The sequence below is a fragment of the Sceloporus occidentalis genome, unplaced genomic scaffold, assembly GCF_023333645.1.
Source record: "Sceloporus occidentalis isolate IW3139 unplaced genomic scaffold, rSceOcc1.0.p SCAF_3, whole genome shotgun sequence".
Classification (NCBI taxonomy): Eukaryota; Metazoa; Chordata; class Lepidosauria; order Squamata; family Phrynosomatidae; genus Sceloporus; species Sceloporus occidentalis.
In genome coordinates this window covers 218,410,480-218,434,330 of record NW_028316983.1, presented here as the reverse complement: position 1 = coordinate 218,434,330, position 23,851 = coordinate 218,410,480, and the positions used below count along the sequence as shown (strand labels likewise).

Here is a 23,851-nt window from a genome sequence, read left to right as displayed (position 1 = left end):
AGATTCAAATTGACCCAAACAGCATTAGCAGCTGCTATTCCCCCCCCCCCCCCCAATATGGGGTTTGTTTTTTGAAGATGAAAAGGAAACAGTTCCCATGATTTGGGGGCTTTCAGACTCCATCAGTTGTGCCAAAGTAGATTACAAATATTCCAACCTGATCAACATCTCTCTTCCAATACTTTCCTGCTGCTTCCCAGTATCTGCTCTTAACACACCCACCTCACCCTGTGTAATGGTATGGCTGGACCTAGATAGACCTCAGGGGGGAAGAAAACCATGGAAAGAATAGCAAGATACAACAACTTTCATCTATAATAGGACAGACTGACTAGATTGAATTACATGCAGAGTCTTTATTGACAGAAGGCCCTATCAATCAGCAAGATATTGCATTCTTTTTTAAGTCTAAAGCAATGTATCTTTCTAATGACAGCTAAGAGATTGGTGAATCACATTCCACTGACATTTATTTCTTACATTCATCTTACTTTTCCTCAAAGGATATTAGCATATCTCCAATTGTCCCATTTTTCCTCACAATGAAGCCTACGGAGGTTGAGCTGAAAGACAGTGACTGGCCTGGAGATCTTTCCCTACGGACAACAGCAAAGCTAAATATTTATGTAAAGTCTGAGGAAGTAAAAAAAAAATCAAACACAAGGATTCTGTGAAATAAGTAAGAGTAAAAAACCTTTCAGGATGCATTATAACTTGGCAGGCAATCACCCATTCATGCCTGGATCATTTTACAATAAGGAGAAGGCAGTTCCTCTTGGGGTGACATAATCCAAGATGAATGTGTGTTGGCCTGGTTTTGCATACTGTATATGTCCCTTGCTAATTTAAGCAGTAGAAATAACTGTAAGAGCATTAATACATTTCTTGGGAACAACTATAAACTGCCTTGGAGGCTTCAAAAGAGGAAACTGAATCTGAGAGCTTGACATTGTGGGATTTATGAAGGATCAGTGGGTCATGCAAGGAATCAAGCCATAACAGGAACATTTGTTTTTGACCTTCCAAGTTTTGAACTTCACCAGTGGAACATTTATAGAAACAGTGAATGGGGCAGCTAACATTTAATATGCTTCCAAATGGAGGCTCCTAGCATTATCAATCAAAAGACATTGGCCAGTATTTTACATCAGACACACAGTTCAATACATGTAATCTCTCCCCAAACCAAATGGAAATTTCATTCACCTGTGCTCCACTCACCAGTAGAATAGACTTCCTTCTACCCATGCCACTGATGCCTGGTAAAGTAGGTGGAGGAAGGAGGCAATCATGCCTAAAAAGCGATTGTGAATACAGAACACTTATGAACTAGTAAATCTAGGTAACTGTTCCATATTCACAATTACTACTTAGTCACAACTGTGATGTTATTGCCATGATCATATCTCTCCCAACCAACCTAATTTATTGAGCAACAGCCGCATGGGAGTGGAAGAGGTCCATTCTGCCAGCAATCAAAGCTCAGGTGAATGATGTTTCTGTCAGACTGTGGGGAGGTGGCCCAAAAGAGATCACTTAGGGCCTCGACAGACTGACACTAAACTTGGGGCACAGTGGGGGCATGCCGTCCGCACGATACATGCCCTGATGCTGCCCTGATTCCAGCATCATGCTGTGTGCCCAACCACACAATGGGTGGCATCACGGCAATCCTTTGACGCTGCATCCAGATGACACAAGCAAAAGGACCGCCGAAAAGAAAAAGCTCTGATTGGTTCATGATAAAGCACAGCTGGTTTTCTATTGTGAAAGCAGGCGACACTCTAGCATGCTTCTGCAATGTCAGTGATCAAACCTTAGTACCATCGTTAAGTAAAAAAATAAATCCTCTGCTATGATGGGAATTTATATATTCCTTTCCTTCAAAGAAAAACTCAATAATCAAAAAGAAGACGTAAGAGAATACAATACACTTCATCATAGCAGGGAAGACTCTAATTGAATAACCGAGCCAGTGTGGTGTAGTAGTTTGAGTGTTGGAGACCACGGTTTGAGTCCCAGCTCAGCCATGGAAACCCACTTGGTGATCTTGGGCAAGTTACACTCTCTCACCCTCAGAGGGTGGCAATGGCAAACCAACTCTGAAGAAGTTTCCCAAGAACACCCTACAATAGATTTGCCTTAGAGTTGCCATATGCTGAAAATGACTTGAAGGCACACAACAACAACAACAACATGTGTCTCTTCATACTGTTTACTCTGTGCTCACTGTTGATGGACAATTATGTGCTAACTGTTGGTGGCCTTATCATGTTTAAAGGGAATGTGGACTTGATAACCTTCAAACAGAGACTGGCCTCTGTAAAGTAGTACATAGGGACACCCCTATGCTCTGCTGAGGTTGGGAGTCTGCACCTGGCATTCTGAGGTAGCTGACTGCCTGAACTGGACCCATCCTCTTGCTCAGTGGTCCCCAAACTGTGCCCTTTAAGAGATTTTGTATTTCAGCTCCCAGAAGCCTCAGCCATGTTGACCAATAGTTGGGATTCTGGGATTAAAGAGCACAGTTTGGGGCCATTGCATCTTGCTGTTATTGCTCCACCATGCCTAGTCCCAAAAGCCCTTCTCCATCTCAAGAGAAAAACCAGGAGTATCTGCTGGGTTTAACCCCCTCCCTCCACTACATTATCTTTTCCTTGTGTGTCTTATTTAGATTGTAAACCTGAGTTCAGGGAACTATCAAAGTAATAAATTGTGAGCCAGCATGGTGTAGTGGTTTGAGTGTTGAAGTATGGAGATTATCACACGGGGTAAGGAGGGATTGTTCCCATCCTTACCCCATCCTTATTGTGTCCACGCTTATCCAGTCCTTGTGCTGTCAGTGGCTCAGTCATTGTATTAACACAAGTGTCCATTTATACAAACTGAAGGGGCCATGCCATTTCAGAGGCGGGAGAAGGATGGGATAAGCGTGGCAGCATCTGAAAATCTTATTGTGATTGCACTGTAAGTACTTGTCATGGATGCAATAATGATGACATTGTGTGCTAATCTTAGTGCAATCACACAAGAAGGATAAGACAGGGATGGGACAAGGACATCCCATCTCCTGTGTGATAATCTCCTATGACTCTGGAGACCACGGTTCAATTCCCAGCTTGGCCATGAAACCCACTGGGTGACCTTGGGCAAGTCACATGCTCTCAGCCTCAGGGGAAGGCGATGACAAACCTCTGAACAAATCTTGCCAGGAAAACTGCATGACAGGTTCACCTTAGGGTTGCCAAAAGTTGGAAGCGACTTGAAGGTACATAATACACAACACTCTGAGAGCCTTTGTGGCTGAAAATGGGTTACAAATACTCTGTATAAATAAATAAGGTTCTCCAGCAAAGATGGTTACGGCTCACAAGTAGCATACCCTCCAATATTTCACAAATACAGACTAGGATGTTTGTGGCCAAGCAGCGTTAGAATATAGTCAAGATGACAAAAGTATTAACATGAGGAAGAGAACACAAGCTGTAAAAGGCTGCAGCAATTTGCTTTTCCCTGAGCCTACTGGGAAAGGCAAGACACTGTGTCTTTCTGTCCTTCCCTCAACACATTCTGATTTAACTGAGCACAAACTATATTTGTACTTTGAACTCAGTTTGCACAAAATGACATCAGCCAAAGACAAATGAAGAAAGGAAGAGGAAGAGAGAAAAACTGGACATTTTAAAAGCAAGTGGAATGACAGAGGATTAACAAGGACTGTCCTTGTCAAATTGGGAAAACTGGAGGGGATGCATTAGCTATGATGGGTACCTGTGAAGGTGTTATATTAAATTTCCCACAGTGCCCTACAGTGGGAGCCAGTGTGGCATGGTGGCTTGAGTGTTGGACTTTGAATCTGGAGACCAGGGTTCAATTATTGGTTTGGCCATGAAACCCATTGGGTGACTTTGGGCCAGTCACATTCTCTCACCTTCCGAGGAAGGCAATGACAAACCTCCTCTGAACAAATCCTGCCAAGAAAATGGCATAATGGGTTTGTCTTGGGGTCACCATAAGTAAAAAATAACTTGAAGGCACACAACAACAACAACAACAACAACAACAACAACAACAACGTTGTGTTTGGCTCACAGCAGATCACAATACTCCTGATGTCTGTTGCTAGTTGTAAGCCTTCAGGGAAAGGCACATAGTTGGATGGAGTCCATAGCAGTAATTTTGCAGAGGGAGCTCACAGCTAGCTTGCTGAGCTCTACTTCCTCCCCAGCACCATTTAAATGATGTAGAAGATGTACAGCCACAAACTTTGGAAGACCTTGTTAATAACTGCCAAGGGACTTTTCAATAACATCCTTTTTAATGGAGTAAGAGAGACAGATCTGTCTGGCACACCACCCACAATGCTCCACATCAACAGCATTCACAAACTGAGCTGCATTTATTTTAAGGCTATTAAATATCAATGCAGTTACACAGAAAAATCATCAAAACCAAGGTAAAATAACTAGGATCATGCTACGTAATGCCATGAGTCTTAAATGCCAGTAGTGTGTGGGTTTATAAATCACTGTTTTTGCTGAATATGGATGAGACAGTTGATATTTCTCAGCCTCTCCCTTTGTGCAATGATATAAGTGTCTTCAGATTTCACCTGAAGGCAGTCTTTCATTGCAGAAGCCTCTCTTTGCTGCTTTTCAAATAGATGAATGGCATTTTCATATAGTAATATATTGTTCAGGGCACCAACACCAACTTGATGCTTTATTCACTTTGCTCTTCTCTCTCCTCTCCTTACCCTGCTAACAGACAAAGACAATCTTCTTAAATGTCAAGGGGCAGAGGGGTGGGTCACTGGCAAAGATTCACTTTGCCAAGTAGCCAAAGTGAATTAGTGGGAAATTAGAATGAACAAAGCATTGTGGGCAAACCAAGAGTTTGATCAAGTTATTCCCGGTATTTTCCATTTCTCATCATAGTAAAACTTGGAGAGCATTCAGTGAAAGCTGAATGAAGAGTTAAAACAGACAAAAGGCTGCTCTTATAATAAGCTATAGAAGTCACTGCTCATAAGACTGACTCTCATCTGTTTTCAAAATATGCCTTCCTTATATTGGTTTGGACTATTTCTCCATTGATCCCTCAATGTATGTAATCCGTTATCTCTTAGATTGTGAGTATATGTGCCTTCAAGTTGCTTGTCAACCTATGGCAACCCCATGTATTTCATAGGGTGTTCTTAGGCAAAGGGATACTCAGAGGTGTTTTTTATCAGTTCCTTCATCTGAAATATAGCCTACAGCTCCTGGTATTTGCTGACAGGCTCCCATTGGTATTTGTTGGTATTCTCCCATCCAAGTACTAACCAGGGTTGAGCCAGCTTAGCTTCTAAGATCAGACAGGATCTGATGAGTGTAGAGTATTTAGGCCCAGGGGATCAAGAACTATTTTTTTCCAATGTGCCAGGGAATAGCACTAAATTTGTGCCCATTGGGTACAAATGTTTCTTTATTTCCTGATAGCTTGCCAGGGACTGGCACTGGTCCAGGGACCACCCATTTGAGTAACCCCCTAGATTACTAAAACTAGTGGTCCCTAGACCACGGCCAATCCCTGGTAAGTTTCCAGGAAAAAAAGAAACAATTGTACCCAATGAGCACAAATGTAGTTCCACACCTTAGCACACTGGAAAAAATTAATTACTGGTCCCCCACATCAGAAAGCCTGAATTTGACTACCTAGATAATTTGGACCTCAGTTCTTATTAGTTTTAGCCAACCTACAATTCCCATTAGCTCCAGCCAGGCTGGCCAATTGACATGGATAATGGAAGTTACAATCATAGAGTTAGAAGAAGCCTCATGGGACAGCCAGTCCAACCCCTTATCTTTGCGGTTGTGGTCCAAAATACCTGGAAGGTGCCAGGTTGCTTTTTAAACTGAAAACATGAAGAACTGAACCTAAACTCTTCATTCTTTGGCACTGATCCTTCATCCCTCTAGACTCACTAGTCTGGAAGCCTTTTAAAAGGACTGAGGCAAATTCATGGAAAATTTGTCAATCCGTGATGGCTATATGGATCTTTCACAATCTGAATATCCACTGGCAACAAACAGTGGGGGCAGCTAATGCCTTGATCCTTGCTTGTATGCATCTGAAGAGGTATCTGAGTGGCGGGGGAACAGGATGTTGTCTGATCCAGCAGAGTTTTCTGTTTTTAATATCTGTCATCAGAGAAGGAGATCTTCCCTCTGTTGTTAGGACTTGGACCAATAAAACATTCATCACATAAGAAGCAGGGATCTTCTTATGTTCTTAATACAATTCATATAATTATATGCATGAGTCTCAGGTTTGGAGAAAGAACAGGGTACAGAGGAGGAGTGGGGGAAATGGTTACTGAATTGTGAGGACATGTACAAACAAGAGAGTCTGATGGGCATTGTAGATGGCCAGTGTACATTGTGGGTCTAATGCACATTAGGCACCATAGCACATCAGTCTTGATTATTGACCAGAATCCTATTGGGGCATTGCATGCCCTTAAGTGGATTTGTGTCTGCAGGAAACAGAATTGTAAAGATGCACAATGTCTGTATCCAATAAAGGGTTGCTGTTACATAACTATGTAGCAGAGCTGGGAAAGGAACTGATGTGCAATAGGGCTAAAGCAAATCAGAAATGATGTGCTATGTACATCAGGCCTACAATGCACATTGAGCACTCCTAACTCACATTGGGAATTCTTGGCGGTGTCTCGTTACACACCTCAGAAATTCAGTAACCAAGTTTCTTAGCACCATGGTTACTTAAATAAGTGCACACACATTTACATTATGTTAAAGGTCATACAGGATTTCAGCCGCCACCGCCACCACCACCATCATAATTTCAATTTAGTAGACAACATTTTCTTTAAAAGAGAGAGACAGAAAGACTCAGCCTGACAAAATATTTTTGAAAAACCCTGAAATCAATAATGTAAAAGTACATCTTCTCCTAAGATAATGAACTAGAGGGAGAATCAATTGCCATAATGCCAATTTCTACTAAGGCATCAGTTCTTTAGTTTTCTACTACAGTAGAGTCTCGATTATCTGACATAAATGGGCGGGCTGATAGTTGGATAGCCGAAAATGTCGGATACTCTGGAGGGCGTGTTTGGGAGCCTGGCTGTGCCCGTTGCCTTCCCCGTTGCCATGCTTTGGCCCTTGTTTTGGGGTCTGGAGGTACTCGCCTTGCTCGCTGCTGCCGCCACCGCACTTGGGGCCATGTTTTGGGGCAAAGCTTCACTCGCTCTTCTCTCTTTGCCCGTCGCAGCTGCCATGTTTGAGGGCGGAAATGCCTACAGCCACACCCCCAAGCAGCTGTGACGTTGGATAATCCAGAATGTCAGATGACCAAAGGATGGATAATCGAGACTCTAGTCTACTGTATTTGAAAGAAGGACAAACTGCAACCAGGCCAATTAACTCCTTATTTAAAATAGCAAAAACCAAGGCACTGTTATGGGTAAGTTTTTTGTTTTAAACAAAGCATATCCCATCATTTCACTATCAATGATCATCCGTATTAATTGATTATTAATAATCTTATAAATAATATGCATTATTTAGGGCAGCTTACAATAATTAAAACGACAAAATGTCTTGATACAAACAAACAATAACAATAATACAGATCTCATGACTCCAGCATCAGCCTCCTCCCTACTCCTTTGTTTTATTTACCAATTTGCTTGAAGACAAATTGTGGAAATTTCCCAGGGTTACTTAGTATTTGCAACCTTTGAATTAAGTTGGCCCAGCTAAGGTATTGGTTTAACAATGGATTCTGGCATATAAAATGAATTCACCCTGACTGATCTCCAGAGAGATAGATTGACTGCCCTCACCACTTCCCATTGCAACAGTTTGGGCCCTTTGGGTGATGAAGGCTTACGAGTATCTTCAGATCTTCCCTTTGTTGTGAGGATTAGAACCAAGTATTTGAGTGAACATGCCCTAAGGGAGGCATGAATGAAATGAGCAGTCACAGGGGAATTTTAAGACATCAGTCAGTGCTTTATGATTTTGGAGGCTTGTGAAATCAGTCTGTCAATTGCATGTAGATTCTTCCCAGCGGGTTGACCTCTTTCTGAATTCCTCCTTCATAGCACAAAGGTTCCTATGTATCTCTGACTGAGCCAGGAGAAAATGTAATCACTGCACCTCTGTTCCACTTTACCTTCTTGATCATTTATGTCAGAATGTTTTCCTCACCACCAACATCTTTAGGAAACATATTCCAGGGTAGCCGTGTTGACCATATAGCAAAGTACAATGACATTCAAAAATCACAAAACAGTGATACCTTTATACCATCAACCAAAATGCATGTATATAGAATAAATGTGTTACTGTTTTCTGGATTTAGCACCTTCAGGAGGAGAGCATCTAAAGCTGCCTTCAGAGGAAACAGCCAGCAATCTTTCCTTTAATCTCCACCCAAATGAAATTAGAGCAGTATTAGCACAGACAGGTGACATAAGCAATTCATTTACAAGCTGTTATTTAATGTTAACAACTCACTCGCAAGAACAACGATCTGCACTGGGGAATCCCTAATATTTGAACCTCCTTAATCAATCTTTGAATGATCAATCATTGGCATTTTTGAACAAGAATTCATACGAGGAATGTAGAAATTTGCACTATACATACAGGAGTCAGACCACTAAGCCAGCTGGTTGACTCTACCAACTCTGAGAAGTAGCACTTGTACCAAGAACACATCGCTCTTGTTTCATTAGTAGCTGTGCAAAAAAGAGCATTTCAGTAGGCATTGCCTGCAATTGACCAGGGCCCATTCACATGACATAATTATAGTGCTGTTATTCCACTTCATCTGCCATGGTTCTGTCTTATGGTATTTCTGGGAATGGTAGTTAAAACTTCTCAGCTTTACCAAATTGCAAATTCCAAAATTCCCTGGGAAGGAACCATAGCAGTTAAAAGAGGAGTAATAGCATGATAATTGTGTAGTGTGACTGGGCCCAAGAGGTGTTAGTTAAGTTGCAGAGGTGCTAGTTAAGTTGCCCTGGTGCTAGAACCCAGAAAATTACTTTTTGGACATCAGTTCCCAGAATCCCCTAGCAAGCTATGCAATGCCAGCTGGGGAATTCTGGATATTGCAGTTGCAAAGGGAATTTTCTGAGCACTGCCTGGAACAGATAAGAAACAACTGTTCTCATTACACTACATTTGCTTAACCACAACATGAGATCCTGCTTGGAATTTTGAGGCTGAAATCTTGTCAATCTAAGAATGATACTCACAGAGTTCAAAGGGTTTTATTTCTGAGAAGACATGCCACTCTGTTGCACATTCTGTTGTTGTGTGCCTTCAAGTCATTTCTGAAACTTATGGCGACCCTATCACGGGGATTTCTTGGCAACATTTGATCAGAGGGGGTTTGTCATTGCCTTTCTCTGAGGTTGAGGGAGCGTGATTTGCCTGAGGTCACGTAGTGGGTTTCCATGGCTAAGCTGGGATTTGAACCTTGGTCTCCAGGAAAGTACAGAGGAGTAAGTACCAGTGAAGTACTAAATATATATATCCAGATCTGTTGGCCTGCAACATGGTCAAAGAAAGTGTTGCCAACTTTTCTCTCTTCTGTTGCTCCTGTGCCATTAACTGTCACTTGCTCTGAAATCATTAGTAGCTATTGGTCTCCATGCCAAGAAAACAAGATCAAGGCATAATAGGAGATTAGACAGACAGAGGGGTTCTTTTTGGAATCAGGTGTCAACCTATCAGGAAAGAACTAGTTTTCTGCTTTGGACAGGCCTCACCTGGAATACTGTGTCCAGTTCAGGTAGGGTTGCCATACTGCCAGACATTCAAACCGGGAAAAATGTAGGACAAAATTTTCAAATGTAGGACACACAAAAAATGTGTCCTACATTTGAAAATTTTGTCCTACATTTTCCCTCGCGATCGCGGCGGGGAGCAGAGGCCAAGCGGCGAGGGAAAGCCTCCACTTAAGGGCCCCCGCAGGGACCAGGAAGGAGGCGAGGGGAGCGCCGGCCATCGCCGGGGCTTCGCCTCCTTCCTGGCCCCCGCAGGGACCAGAAAGGAGGCGAGGAGGCTGCGGGGAGGCAGGGAGGTTGGCGCGGCTGTGCCCAAGAGGCGCTGCCTCCCTGCAGGCTCCTCCGCCCCAGGCCTCGCTGCCCTCCTCTTCCTCCGCGTGGCCATGCGTGGTGGAGGAGGAGGAGGGCAGCGAGGCCCCGAGGGTTGCCTAGCAACCCCGCTGCAACTGGGCTTTTCCCGGTTTTTGATGGCACCCGTGCCAGGACCAGGCAGGTGCCGCCAAAACCGGGAAAAACATGGTTGCAGCCGGGTTATGGCAACCCTAAGTTCAGGGCACCACAATTCAAAAATATTGACAAGCTGGAGTGTGCCCAAAGGAGTCTTGTCTACATAAAATGGTGAAGGATCTGGAAACCATGCCTTGTGAGGAGAGACTTAGGAAGCTGGGGATGTTTAGCCTGGAGAAGAGGTGATATGATAGCCCTGTTTAAGTATTTGAAGGGTTGTCATATTTAGGCTGGAGCAAGTTTGTTTAAACAGAAGCTGGATGGCCATCTGTGGTGGGTGTTTTGATTGTAAGTTCTTGCATGGCAGGGGGTTGGACTGCATGGCCCTTGGGGTCTCTTTCAACTCTATGATTCTGTTATTCTAGTCGTGGTATAATGGAAGCCAGGGTGGCAAGGGGAAAGTGCCAAGATGATTTGATTTGCAGGGACAGTGGCATAATCTCTCTCTCTCTCTCTCTCTCTCTCTCTCTCTCTCTCTCTCTCACACACACACACACACACACACACCTGGCTTACCTCTGATCTTAACTGCAACTTCACAGGAGGATATGTGTAAACATGCCCCATCAACAAAGATACTGTTGTAAACTTTACCTGTTCTTATGCAAAGTATTGGGGGTGGCTTGATCTGGAATGGGCCATTAAGACCCAATAGCTTCACAAAAGATCTATCTGTTCCTGGTGTAGGTGAAACATGACAAAACTGGTTTCTTCCCATGGATCAACCCAACTGCCAACATTTTTGAAATCCTTTTAGAGATTGTGGTATCTTGATGTGTTTGTTATTGTTCCTACATGCTTTCAAGTCAACTTTGACTTATGGTGATCCTGTCATAGATTTTCTTGTCGAGATATATTCAGAGGAGGTTTGCCATTGCCTTCCCCTAAGGATGAGAAAGTGTCTCATGCCCAAAGTCACACATCAGTTTTCCATGTCTGAGCAGGGATTTGAACCCTAACCTCCTGGAATCCTAGCCCTACATTAAAAAAAAATGACTCTACACTACCTACACAAAATGTATCATTGCACTACTGGCAAGAAATGCAATTCCTGCCCCTTTGTCTACCACCACAATCCTGTTTTTACCAGTCTACCAACTCTGATTCTGCACAATCTTGTTTGTATGATCAGTTTATTCAGAAATTCCTACCGTGCTGGCTAGGGAATTCTGGGAGGTGTAGTTCCCCCAGAAGAATTTTTCCAGTCTGCAGTCCTATGGAAATGAATGTGGAAGGGAGCCACAGCAATGATTGGGCAGATAGCATTCCATCCTAACTTTCTGACTCAGGAACACAAAGCAGCAGAATACATGAGTGCTCTTATTTCCAGATGATTGGTTTAATCATGGTTGTTGTTGTGTGCCTTCACATTGTTTCCGACTTATGGCAACCCTAAGGTGAACCTATCACAGGGTTTTCTTGGTATTATTTGTTCGTATGTGTGTGTGCCTTTGCCTTCGAGACTGAGAGAGTGTGACTTGCTCAAGGTGACCCAGTAGGTTTCCATGGCTGAGCAAGGATTCATACCCTGGTCTCCAGAGTCGTAGTCCAATACTCAAACCACTATACCATGCTGGCTCTAATTGTGATGGTTACCAAGGTCACAAAAACCTTCCCTCTCCATGAAGTATCTCACATAAAACACCCTAAGAGAAGTGAACCATGTATCCTGAGATGCAGAGGGGCTTAATTCTCTCCCACCAGGTTGCAGGGAGGATACTGAGTCCCCACTGAAATGATCTGGCAAAATTGGACCACCACATCTCCCAGGTAGTTGAGCCTTGTCTGGAATTACCAATCAGAAGTGTACTAAATGATCAAGCACAAAGCCTGCCTCTGCACTGCAGAAATAATCTGGTTTTACACCGCTTTAACTGCCATGGTGCAATGCTATGGAATTCTGGGAAATGTAGTTTGTTGCGGCACCAGAGCAGAGCTCAGATTCTGCACAATCTTGGGTGTAGGATAACGCTTATCCAGAAATTCTTACAGTGCTGGCTTGCGGGTGCTGGGAGGCTTAGTTTCCCCCAGAGGAACTTTTCCAGTCTCTGTAGCCCTATGGAAATGAATCTAGGTCACCTTGGGCAAGTCACACTCTTTCAGCCTCAATGAAAGCAGAGCTCTGGTGCCACAACAAACTACATTTGAGCCATGGCAGTTAAAGTGGGGTCAAACTGGATTATTTCAGCAGTGCAGATGCAGCCATAGAAATATTAAGACAGGGATTGTTTTGAGCCCTCCCATGTGTATCAAAGGCTGCCTGCAATCTATCCTGCTCACACTTACCTGGGAATAAGCTACCCTGTGGGGCACTTCTTACTATACATTGTGCTTGTAAGATCATGAATGGAAAATGTCATTCACCCTTCCGTTTCAAAGAGGCAAAATTAATAACCATCTGCCTACCAATGTTGAGCCTCCTCCATCTTAAAAGCAGTTCTGGGGTCCCTGTGGTGAATATGTTTTAATATAGGAGAAACAAGATGAAGAACAAGTTCCTTATTGCCTTGTGTTTGGATTTTTTACCCATGCAGTGATTGGCGAGTGCTTTTCTTGTCACTTAGCAACCTTGGGTACTTTGCCAGTGTTGGTGTTTAGGAAAGAAAAGGTTGCCAGCTTTTCATTTCATTTTGTATTCCAGTGGACGCCTTTCTCTTTTCATTCCTCAGCTCTTAAGACCGCAAAGTGCAAAGAAGGCCTAAAGAACTTCTTTTTTTACTATGGCATTTATCACACAGGGATTTTTGCAGCTTGAATCCGCTGTCACTCCTGGTCCAGGATGCGAATTCATGTTAAAACATGATGTTTTATCACACCTGGCTGCTTTCTATGGGGGGGGGGGGTCATTACGAGACACTTCCGCAGTCAATCTTATCCAATCGGCAGTGACTGCTGTTTTTGGTGAATTCGGTAACAAGCGAATTCACCAAAAACCAGTTCCCAGCTCACTTCGATTTCACTCCGATTAGGTCTGGTGTGGAATATCACCCTGATTTCCTGCCTCTTCTATCACTCCGATCTAGTCCCCAGTGACCCCATGTGACCTGTCCCATCATCCCGTCTCTTCCATCACGCCGATCTAACCCTGTGACCCCATGCGACCTGTCCCATCATCCCCTGCCTCTTCCATCACTCCAATCTAACCCCCAGTGACCCCATGCGACCTGTCCCATCATCCCCTGCCTCTTCCATCACTCTGATCTAAGCCCAAGTGACCCCATGCGACCTGTCCCATCATCCCCTGCCTCTTCCATCACTCCGATCTAACCCCAAGTGACCCCATGTGACCTGTCCCATTATCCCCTGCCTCTTCCATCACTCCAATCTAACCCCAAGTGACCCCATGCAACCTGTCCCATCATCCCCCGCCTCTTCCATCACTCCGATCTAACCCTCAGTGACCTCATGCGACCTGTTCCATCATCCCCTGCCTCTTCCATCACTCCTGCCTCTTCCATCACTCAATATCCTTTCTGAATTGTGGTGCCCAGAACTGGACACAGGATTCCAGGTGAGGCCTGACCAAAGCAGAATAGAGTGGTACTATTACTTCCCTTGATTTAGACACCATACTTCTATTAATGCCAACCTAGAATCTTGTGAAAGGAGAAGTCCAACTTCAGGGCATGTGCTGTCCCCCAAGGAGTTTTTTGTTTTGGTGGCTCACAATTCCTTCTGGTTCTCCAGGTTATCTTTTTTTGGGGGGGGGGCACAAAAAGGAGGGTGAATTGAGGAAAAACATGGGAGAGGTCCTGATGGAAGACAATGGAACCTTTCATATTACAGTGGGCCCTTGATATCCGCTGAGGTTTGGTTCCAGGACCCTCCGTGGATACCAAAATCCATGAATGCTCAAGTCCCGTTATATACAGCGGCATAGTTAAATAATGCTCCTAAAATAAAATGGAAAAAATAAATATTTGCTTTTTGGAATTTATATTTAAAAATATATATTTTCAAGCCATGTATGGTTGAATATCTGGTTGCAGAATCTGTGGATGCAGACCGTTGACTGTACAATGTTAGAACATTTTTATTATCACTTTACCTGCTTTCACTGCATCCTTTGGAATCTTATAGTCTTGTGGATTGCTAAACCTATCTAGCTGAGAATTCAAAATATCCTGCCCTGAACTGCAAGTGAAGAGCCAGTGTGTGTAATGGTTTGGAGACTGAAGCAGGACTCTGAGAGATCAGAGTTCAGATCCTGTTTCAGACACGGAAGCCCACTGGGTGACCTTGGGCAAGTCCTACTCTCTCAGCCTTATAGGATGGCAATGGCAAATCCTCTGTGAACATGTCCAGCTAAGAAAAACCCATGATAAGTTTGCCTTAGGTCACCATAAATTTTAAATAACTTGAAGACACACCACCACAATAAGAACAACAACTACAGATCCCAGTATTGTGTAAGATGAACTCCAAACTGTCAAAGTACTATAATTCTGTAGTGTGAAAGAGCCAGAAGTGACTTGCATATCTAAAGAACTGAGACTTCTGATATTCAGTCTCAACTTTAGGGCCAGTTTGATCAATAAGTAAAGGTAAGAGGCATATATTATTCATTATAGGATGGCATAAAAAAAACTATATTTTATGAGGCACTAGTGCTCTCTGGCAGAGAATTCGTGAAACTCAAAATCCCAGGAGCCGTGGCAGTGAAAGTGATATCGAAATGCTATAATTGTGCACAGTGAAAGACTCTAGAATCCTGCAGAAGCAACAATTCAACTTTTTAACAGGACACAGCAACACCTATTTAAATGTTAGACATTTAAATAGTATCAGTCATTTTTGTTTTGTTTTGTTTTTGGAGGGAATTTATGTGACCTTCTCAGGGTCCCAAGAACAGAAAGTCGTCCCCTGGCTATGCTGTGTTGTCAGATGAAATGCATAACAAGGCTCCTTATCTTTAACAGTTGTGTAGAGGAATGAATTACAGCAAGTGTGGTTGAATTTCCTCTCCTACATAATTACTAAAAGCACAGGAACTCTGACTTACATTTTAGCTGGCAATTGTAGTAGTTGCCTACCCTTGCTATTAATCTTCCCACATTTTCCCACCACATCTTACATCTTTTTTCTTTTTTTCCAAAACATGTGAACTGGAGAGGAAAAGATAGCTTTTTATTGGTTCTTCTAAAAGCAATTGAAATAGAATGATCAGAAGCTTTAAAGAACACCACATATAGAGAGGAAAAGAGGAAGAGAAGGGTAACAATACAGATATAACATCACTTTAACATATATTTCTGAATTTATTTTCTCCTAGTGGTTTGAGTGTTGGACTGTGATTCTGGAAATCAGGGTTAGATTCCACACTCAGCCATGAAAAACCAATGGGTGACCTTGGACAAGTCACATTATCTCAGCCTCAATGAAAGGCTATGGCAATCCCCTTCTGAACAAATCTTGCCAAGAAACCCCATGGCCTTAGGATCACCATAAATCGGAAACTACTTGAAGGCACACAACAATATAATGAATTATAAATAAATCATTAAGAAGCTTTCATGGGTCTGAAAGCTGTCCAGTGTCCCTGCTTACTACTACAGGGATTTTATATTCCATCCTAATTTCCTTGCATCCAGATTGTCTCCCCTTCCACCACTACCTTTTTTTTGCTGTTGCTGTTTGATTGTAGTTTGTGTGTCACAGATGACCATTCCAAGAGTTTTCTTCTCTCAGTCCCCTCCTCAGTTTTCATATCGTTTGTCAGCAACGTCTCACAAAGAAGCCATGCATTCAGGAATCTTGCTTGTGTTGATGTACAGTATAAGACACTGACTAATGCTGATAATACAGGCTGTGTTCTGTAGGATGGAATATGAAATCCCTGCACTGCTCAGTGGAAAGACAGTTGTGCATGCAGACCGTAAGAAATATCTTCTTTGGAGGCTTTTAAACAGAGACTGGATGACCATCCTAACTGAAAACAAAGCTATGAATAATCTAGATATGGATAAACCAAAGACTGAAGCCTGCAAAAACAAACTATAAAGGGAAGTTGCATGCCTATCAGGGAACTTTTGAAAGCATTGTAAAGGGAAAGTATCTTTTAAACAAATGCCCTCTGTTTACAACAGACTCCAGAGCACAGAAACCTATGAAGATCAGAGTCCAAGTTAAGTAAACCAATTGCCTCATCATGTTTCATGCATCTTTGGGACAATGAAAAATAGACTTTCTCCTCACAACATTAGTTGGGGTCACAACCTGATAATCATCCAGCTATGGAAAAATTGTCCAGTTGTTGCCAACTCAAGGCTTGGTCTATAATTCACATACAAACTACATATATTTATTGGTGTGGAAGTTATCCTATACCAGCTTACATGGCATTGGTAAAGCTGTGATCCTATCCAGGCTAACTTCTGACTAGACGTTACAAGATCCTGTAAAGATAAATCCTGTAAATGTATTTAACAGATTAAATCAGGCAAGGAGAACCTGGGAACATCCCAATGCACTGAATAGTAATTATCCTATTTTCTATTACCAGGCTGGAAGGGACTTCTGAGAGTTGAAATCCAAAGCATTTTGGGGTCCAAATGTTCCCCTCCCTCCAGATTAAACTGATCCAAGAGATAATAACCTTTGTATTGTATTGTGTAGATGTTTTCTTCCTATACCTGTTTGCTCAGTAACTGAGTTTCATCATGTCTAATGGGTAATCCTTACCTAGCCCTGAGAGGAGGAAGATATGGCCCTCCAAATGTGGACAGCAATTCTTATCATTCCTCATCACTTTCTCCTTGGAAACCATGGCTGCAATCATGCAAAGTTTATCATAACCTAGATCTGCATGCCAAGCTGTGCTTGGCTAAGCCATATACTACCCCCTAATTTATTAAATAATCTCTGAAGCACACAAGCACCCAGCCAATCCCAGTTTTGTGGGGAGCAGCCAGGATTGCAGAAGCACCTGGACATGTATTCCTATAGCCAGCCGCAAAATGATTACAGCAGACCTCTAAAGGACCATGGTGGACCTCACTGCTGATGTCATCATTTCGCATCTGCCTCCAGGGAGACTCTTCTGCAATTCATCCTTAATAGCCATGCAGGAAGCTTCAGAGGTTAGTTAGTTGAATACCGCAGGAGCAAAGGAATCCCACCTCAAAACTGACAAATGTACATGTAAAGGAGATGTGTGTGCAGGCTGGTAAACCACATCTCCCCACTGGAACCTGCCTGAACCTTGAGATCCTCAGTAGAGGCTCTTATTTCAGTCCAGCTGCTTTAACAAGCATTACTGGTGGGGATGTGAAACAGGACCTTCTTGATGGCTGGCCCTAGGTCCTCATGTTCCCTTTCTAGTAAAGGCTAGAGTAGCCTGCTGTTTGTCCATCATCAGGAAAAATACTTTTTAAAAAAAAATTCCAGCCGGCTTTTAAGATTAAGAATGTATTTAAATAAAGGGTGTTTAAGAGAGTGATGTATTGTTTTTAATTGTACTGTTTATTATTGTAACTGTAGGTTTTAAATGTTGTTTTATGCTTTTAATGTTGTTGATAGTTTAATTCCATTTTAATGTTGATCTTTTGTACATGTTAACTATCTTGTTTTTAATTTGCAAGCCACCTTAAGTCCCAGGTTTGTAAGAAAAATAGGACAATAATAACAAAAACAACAGCAGCAGCCTACTTGGCATTCTCCACCTTAGAGAAAGGCAATACCAAACCTCCTTTGATTAAATCTTGCCAAGAAAACCCTATGGTAAGATCACTATATCTAGGAGTCAACTGTAAGGCACACAGTAAGAGTTGGGACCCTGGCTGAAGAACCAGACCTTTGGCTTAGGGTGACCAGATGACATAACCAGAGGAACTCAAGGAACCGTAAAATGTAGGACATTCAAAAAAATGGAGGACAAAATAAAACCTTAAAGCACCAGAGAAAGATAAATTACTGCTTCTTAGTCATCCTCAAAATTGAGGATATTTTGGAATTTTCCTGGACAAAGTTGAAATGTAGGACATGTCCTGGAAAAGGAGGATGCCTGGTCAGCCTGCTTTGGCTGGAAACCCAGGCTTTATTCTGCTGCTTGTCTTCTCTGCATTGGAAAGGAGGAGAGGAGCATTACTCCCTAGATGTAGCATTACTGTGCTACATCTAGGAGCCAGCTGGATCACACCTGGTCACTCAAGTGGCTCCTGCAGAAGCTGGATGAGCACATGACCAGCTTCAGATGCTTGAGGGAATCTCAACTATTCTCTCCCTTGTGCTTGTTTTACCTTTGCCATTCCTGGCTTGAAGAGCAGTCCTTACATAACTTTTGCCTTCGTTTCACTATACCGAGTACAAAATAAAATTCTTTCTACTTTGGAGGCTTCCTCAACATACCTTCCAGAGCCAAAGGCTGTCAAATTTTGTTAAGATGAATTTCCCTACAGGTTAAGGAATACATCTTAAGTCCAGATGTCTGCATTGAATGAAGCAGTTACAAAATGAGTTACATAAAATATATCTGACTGCAACCAGTTTAAGATAGCATTTACTTGTCCCAATAATGCAACAGAAAGAAAGAAAAAGAACTGTTTTTAACAGAAAAAGAAATCTAGTGTTGTAGCAAGCCTTGTCCCTTCTTCTATCAGCCTTCCCTTCAAGGACTTCTTTTCAGCCAAGTTCCCATTCTTGAAGCATGCTTGCCTGTGGAGTGGGAACAGAAGAAAATTGGAGTAATCCACAAACGTCTTTCTTCCTCAGGAAGATTACACTGATGAGATTTGTGATTAAACGCATGATTTTACAAAAGAGGCTTCCACACCACAAAACCTCAGAAGCTATTTTTCTATTCAGCTCTCACAATTTAGGAAATTGTTCCTTCATGGCTTCTCCCAGAGGAGAGAGAATAGGTCAAATCCAATTGCAAACATGCAAAAAACAGATATATTTACCAGGATCTATTAATAGTGTGTGTTTCACCCTTTACATGGACAGCACTTTTGCAGCTATAGTTAAATATTGACAATACATCTATCAGTCAGACCAATAGAAAAGGCAGTGGGAGATCAGCTTAAAACCATTGTCAAATCCACACTTATTCTAGAAACTCTTCAGATCTAACTAAAGCAGCCCAGGTTTGAAGAAAATATGGTCCTGTATTCAATTGACTGCAATATACATCAACATTCAGTGCTGGCTATACTAGTGATGGAAATTGCTACCCAATAATAGGAGGGCTACACATTTTCCATCCATGAAGTCATGGACAAACTACAATCTCTAGGCTACTGGCTAGAAATCTGGAATGTTTACAAAGGAATATGGAGATACATCATCTGTTGCTTTCATTCTAGTTAATAGCCATGGCTGCATCTGCACTGCAGAAATAATCCAGGTTGACACCACTTTAACTTCCATACTCAGTGCTAGGGAATCCTGAGAATTGTAGTTTACTGTGGCACCAGAGCTCTCCAACAGGCAGCTAAATGTCTCACTTTGGATTTCCTGCATGGCAGGGGGTTGGACTGGATGGCCCGTGCGGTCTCTTCCAACTCTATGATTCTATGAAAACTAGTTCCCAGAATTCAAAAACATTGAGCCATAACATTTAAAGTGGTGTCAACCTGGATTATTTCTGTAGGGTGAATGAAGAGTTATCCTTTATGCTTGCTTTCGTACCATGAATGTATGTATAACAATTATTCATGTGCTGATCAATATATCTTCCCTCTCATATTTACAGTACGCAGAAGGGTTTGTTTTTGCAGCACCTACAAGCAGTTTGCTCAACTACACATAGGATTTTTTTAAAAAAAAAAACACCATTAATCTCTAGCCTGTTTTCCATCATCTAACATGTTTAAAAGAGGCATGTTTAAATAAAAAAAGCCAGTTTATTTTGAATACCGATCTTGTCATACTATATAGAACGTGACAACATCAGGGAAATTGTTCTCAGCATTTATTGTCCCAATTTAATGCCTTCCATTTTCTTTTTGACGGATTCACCACCCACTACAAAGCAGCATTATTTTGGCTGAAACTAGGACATAGAGGCAAGAGGCGGAATAGCAAGGAGGAACACTTAATTATAGATACATAGCAATCCAAGGCAAGCACCTAGTGTGCTAAGCGTTCTGAAAATATTTGACTGGCATCCAGAGGTGATTCTCATCTCTCAGACAAGAATGCCCCAAGTTGATGTCATTGGATCTGAAATGTGTCCAACATCATCCCATCTCAAGAGCAATCTAGTTAAGACCTGCTGCAAAGGGATCCTAAATCTTTCTTTCTTTCCACAAAGCGTGCAAGGAAGGGGACAAAGCTTCAGAAACATACACTCTCTTCCATTATGGTATTCTGGATTTCAGTAGTACTATCAAATAAGCATGCAGATTCCAACAGCAATATTAATAGTATGGACAAGAGGGTTTCTATGCCTTGAAGAACACCTGCAAAGAAACAAAGGGACTGAGTTGGATCTTAAAAGAATTGTAACCAGCTCCATTCAGCATCAGACTGCGCAGGTTGTTTTGACTACAAAAAACATTGAACAAGAACCTTTCAAAGCAGCAGGGAATGAGATATATATCAAATGAGAACATCAAGAATACTGCAATTGAGGCAAAAAAGACAGGAGATCAAATCTCTTTTATATAAAAGTCTATCAGATTTATTCAATACAGACATAATAATAAAGACAAACCCTGAAAATCAGGAACGCAACTCCAACACTCCGTTACGAAGTGTATATATTTTATATATATATATATAATTTTGCCAACAGCCTCTTTTGCTGGTTGAGCTATTGAGGTTTTGTGTGTATTTTTATTTTTTGAATAAGCTTCTCTTTAGCGACCTTCTGCAGACAATGTGCCTCCTCATCCTTTCCTATTGCTACATTTCGGTCGAGGTCAGCTGCTTTCCAGCGTTAATATTCACATTTTATTGTTTTAAAAACGAGCTTCATATAGCCCTACAAGGATTGGGAGGAAGGAGGGGGGAATCACGAAAGGCCCATGGAAGCGGGGGAAGAGTCTGCAGAGGAATAATCCTGAGACATATCAGAACCAGAGGGAAATAAATTATTTTGTTCTCTGGAACTGACTCGCCAAGGAAATGGCTGGTGAGAAGAAAGGGGAGAAAAATAAACCGGGGAGGAATAAAAAAAGGAGGCCTCTTTCTAATCTGGGAAGAGCCAAAGGGCCAGGGCAGGCAAGGACAGTCCCCAGAAGGGGAGGGAGTGGGAGACTTCTTAGAAAGAGGGCTGTAACATGAGCCCCTTCTGAGAATCACTGGGTTTGTAGGCAGAGGAGGAGGAGCTCCTGGAAAGAGGGGAAGAGAGGCGGGGAGAGGCGGCCAGGGCAAGAAGGAAACACAACAACAATTTGGGCCAGGCAACGTGTGCGTCCTCAGGAGACTCCCATTACAAAACACACAGACACACCGGGTTCCCTCTTCCCAGCTCAGTCAAAACAAGCTGAGATAGGATTACCATCCCCAGCCGCCTGGGGAGGGCAGCTGGAACACAAAGCCTCATCTGGAGGCAGAGGGATGTTGTGGCACCTTTGGAGAAGGAACTGAAAGGAAGAAGCAGAGGGGGAGCATGAGCTTTGGTAGATGGACTTCAGCCTCTGTCTCTGAAGCCTTAAACACATCATCGGGGGGGGGGGGGGCAGCAGCTCTTTCAATCCCATTTATGTCTCTCTCGTTTTACCTCCCTCCGTGACTCTCTGACATGCCTTTACTATGAAAGACCCCTGCTTTCCCTTGATGTTGTGAGAATGGCTTGACTCGTGTCAGGAGTGGGGGCTTGGTCCCTTTTTGCAGTTCTCCCCCTTTTTTCTTCTTCTCAACAGCAACCAGACCCCCCCCCCCCCAGTTGTCCAGACAGGCGCAGATCTGGGCGCAGCAGAAGGCAGACTCAGGTCATCCTCTCAACTGGGTCACAGGAGCCGGCCAGGGAGGGAGCTGGGAGGGCAGCCCTCCAAGGCTGGGTAGCACCAGGGTTTTCTCCTCAGAGAATGTGGGGGAAAGATGATGATGATGATGATGATGAAAGAGGAGGGAGGCTGGGTCCTGTGGTTCCTTCTGCAAGGTCTCTCTGGCTTCGGTGTCCATAATCCGTCTGAGGGGATTTGCAGCTGCCTCATCCCTAAAGGAAGGGGACAAGGGAAGGCCAGGAAAGCCAAGTCCCCTCCAAAAAGTCCACGGAGGGAGAAAAAGGGGAAAGAGTCTCTGGAGGGAGCAAAGGGAGAGGAAGGGAAGGCGAGGTCTCCCATAAGGAGTCCCTGGAGGGAGGGAGGGAGGGAGGGAGGGAGGGAAAGCAAAGCCTGCCTTAAAAAGCGTCTCCAGGGGGAGCAAAAGGAGCGGAAGGGAAGGCTAGGTCCTCCTGGAAGGGTCCCTGGAGGAATAGCCAAGCCCCCCTTGAAAGGCCCGCGGAGGGAGGAAGGAAGGGGGGAAGCCGGGTGCTCCTCGGAAGGTCCCTGCAGGGAGCAGGCGACGTCAGGGCAAGGCTCGCAAGGCCGCGACCGGGAGGGCAGCCGCGTCCCCTTCTCCGCTGCTGCTGTGGCAGCCGCAGCTCCCGGCGGAAGAGGCCGAGGAGGAGGAGGAGGAGGCCGTCGGGGGGCTGCTCCTGGCCTCCGCCGCCGCCAGCTGCAGCCTCCGCACGGCTTCCTTGATGAGGTTCCCGGAGAGGATGAGCTGCTGGAGGAGCCGGTGAGGGTCGTCCTCGTCCTGGTCGCCGGGGAGCAAAGGGTAGCGGAGGCGGGGCTGGTGGAGGTGCTTCCGACGGCGCATCCAGCCCCGGCCGCAGAGCTGCTTGGCCCCCCGAGGGCTCTCGCTCTTCTGCTGGAGGGAGGCGAGGAAGGCCAGGCCTCTCGGGGAAGCGTAAGGCGCCGCCCGGTCTCGGCTGCGCTGCTTCGGGCCCAAAAGGAGGCGAGGGTCCGAGGCCGCCGCCGCCGCCGCCGCCGCCGGGGTCCTGTTCTGGGCGTTCAGCTGCAGCACTTCGCCCAGCCTGGTCACCAAGGCGTCCACCTCTCCAGCCCCGACGACCGAGGAGGAGGAGGAGGAGGAAGAGGAGCCGCCCCCGGCTTGTAAGGAGACCGCGGCGCGCTCCAGCAGCAGCAGCCGCCGCTCCTCGCCCAGCCGCCGGCAAGGCATCGCAGCCGGGCCCCGCCTTCCAGCGCCGTCCCTGCCTCGCTTCACAAACACAAACACACAGCAGCCGGCAAAACGAGGAGCTCCTCCTCCTTCCGCTCCCCTCGCTCCTCTAAACGCCGCCGCCGCCGCTGCGGTTCGTTTGTAAACAATGGGTGACGTCAGCAGCGGACGCGACCAAGTCCCTCCCTCAGACGGAGGGGGAAAATAAAGATTAAAACCCATTATACATATAAAAGGTACACTGTTTTCCTCAAGATTATAACCTTTGTGTGTATATATTGTAATATAAATACATAATATAATATAAAAAGGTAATAAATCCCTCCTTATATATTTCCTCATTGCCCAGTAATACACACACACATATATAAATATCTCCTCATTACCTTATATATTTCCTCATTATCCAGTAATATATATATATAT

The 23,851-nt window shown here is 43.9% G+C and overlaps 1 protein-coding gene across 1 annotated transcript; it reads right to left on the bottom strand.

Annotated features, from left to right (window-relative positions):
* Positions 1 to 20,944: 20,944 nt before the first annotated feature.
* On the bottom strand, positions 20,945 to 23,538 carry LOC149317504 (GSK-3-binding protein-like). Its single transcript, XM_089517646.1, has one exon. It carries the CDS (start codon positions 23,423 to 23,425, stop codon positions 22,769 to 22,771), a length of 657 nt encoding a protein of 218 aa, XP_089373772.1. The 5' UTR covers positions 23,426 to 23,538; the 3' UTR covers positions 20,945 to 22,768.
* Between the last annotated feature and the right edge of the window lie 313 nt (positions 23,539 to 23,851).